This window comes from Rhagoletis pomonella, unplaced genomic scaffold (genome assembly GCF_013731165.1).
Source record: "Rhagoletis pomonella isolate Grant_MI unplaced genomic scaffold, Rhpom_1.0 Rhpom_scaffold_00001, whole genome shotgun sequence".
Classification (NCBI taxonomy): Eukaryota; Metazoa; Arthropoda; class Insecta; order Diptera; family Tephritidae; genus Rhagoletis; species Rhagoletis pomonella.
In genome coordinates this window covers 88,593,594-88,594,893 of record NW_023458555.1, presented here as the reverse complement: position 1 = coordinate 88,594,893, position 1,300 = coordinate 88,593,594, and the positions used below count along the sequence as shown (strand labels likewise).

The following is a 1,300-nucleotide window of genomic DNA, read 5'->3' as shown; positions in this document are numbered from 1 at the left end:
GCTCGGGTATAAAAATTATAAGATTCCAATGAATGGTTTCTGAAATATTTCAAAAAGTGTAAAAGCCTGCATAAAAATATGTTTGCAAATAACTCGTCAAAAAAATAAAACTAGCGCAAAATATTTGGTGTCAATATTGCACACCATGTTAGCTTTCAAAATCGGTCAATGAAATATTAAGAATCGAAAAGTCAACTTTGGGTGGCCCACTTAAGAAGTATTTTCGGGCTTTGAATCAAAATTTTCAAAACAGGAATTATTAAATGGTATGTGCTTAATAGAGAAAGTGATATCCATTGTAATTTTGCGTAACTACTAATAATTCTAATACGTGATTTTATTGTTTAATTTCTCGGTAACACTGGACATTGAAGCTATGTACCAAATCTTTGCAAAATGCACTGTTAACTAAAAGTAAAAAACTATTGCCTTACAATTATTTTATAGGGCTCATATGGATTAGTCAAACTAGCATACTCAGAAGAGGACTCCACCCATTACGCTATGAAAATCCTTTCAAAACGTCGACTGATACGGCAAGCTGGCTTATCAAAACGTGGCCAAAATAAACCCATTTCACCACTAGAAAGAGTTTATCGAGAGATTGCAGTCCTAAAAAAAATTGATCATCCAAACGTTGTGAAACTAGTCGAGGTGTTAGACGATCCGATGGAAGACTCGTTATATATGGTTTTCGAGCTGGTAAAGCAAGGGCATGTGCTTAGCATTCCAACAGATGCTCCACTAAATGAGGACAAAGCCTGGTTTGTTTTTCGAGAGACTCTACTTGGTTTGGAATATTGTGAGTACCAGTTACTAATTTGCTAGTAAATTTACGTAATATTTGAATTAAAAAGAAGTCCTGTTTATTCCAGTTTTTAATTTATTGATTAATATATAAAGCTCTGCTCGCATATGGAAGAGAGGGGGTGAGAAGAAAAGGGACGAGTGCCCATGCGTCTGTACCGCCAAGTCGTTTGAACTTTCTTGCTTTGCTTTAGACATTTTCGTTGTTTCCCATTTAAAGAACCAAAAACTTGAATTCAACAGAAAACACAAAAGAGAATGAGCAAGAATTGCTTTCAAGTACTTGAATCATGTAAGTCGGGTGATAGAAAACTGTTAAGGTCCTGCCAGATAGAACATCTAGTTTGCGTCATTAGAGTTATTTTTTGGTTTTTGAATGGACGACTCACAGTGTTGCGAGCTGGGCAAGATAGAAAAAAGTTGATGTTGGATCTTAGAAAAAATTTTGATGGCAATATACATATAGATACCTAGACACAGGGCCGTCGAGTGA

At 35.5% G+C, this 1,300-nt stretch overlaps 1 protein-coding gene across 1 annotated transcript; it reads left to right on the top strand.

The window, feature by feature from the left end:
* Positions 1-419: 419 nt before the first annotated feature.
* LOC118748598 (calcium/calmodulin-dependent protein kinase kinase 2-like) lies at positions 420-802 on the top strand (the record flags this gene model as incomplete). The annotated part of the gene is given in 1 exon segment (XM_036483147.1): positions 420-802. A coding segment is annotated over 1 exon segment (298 nt), but the record flags the coding sequence as incomplete, so codon positions are not given.
* Positions 803-1,300: the final 498 nt, after the last annotated feature.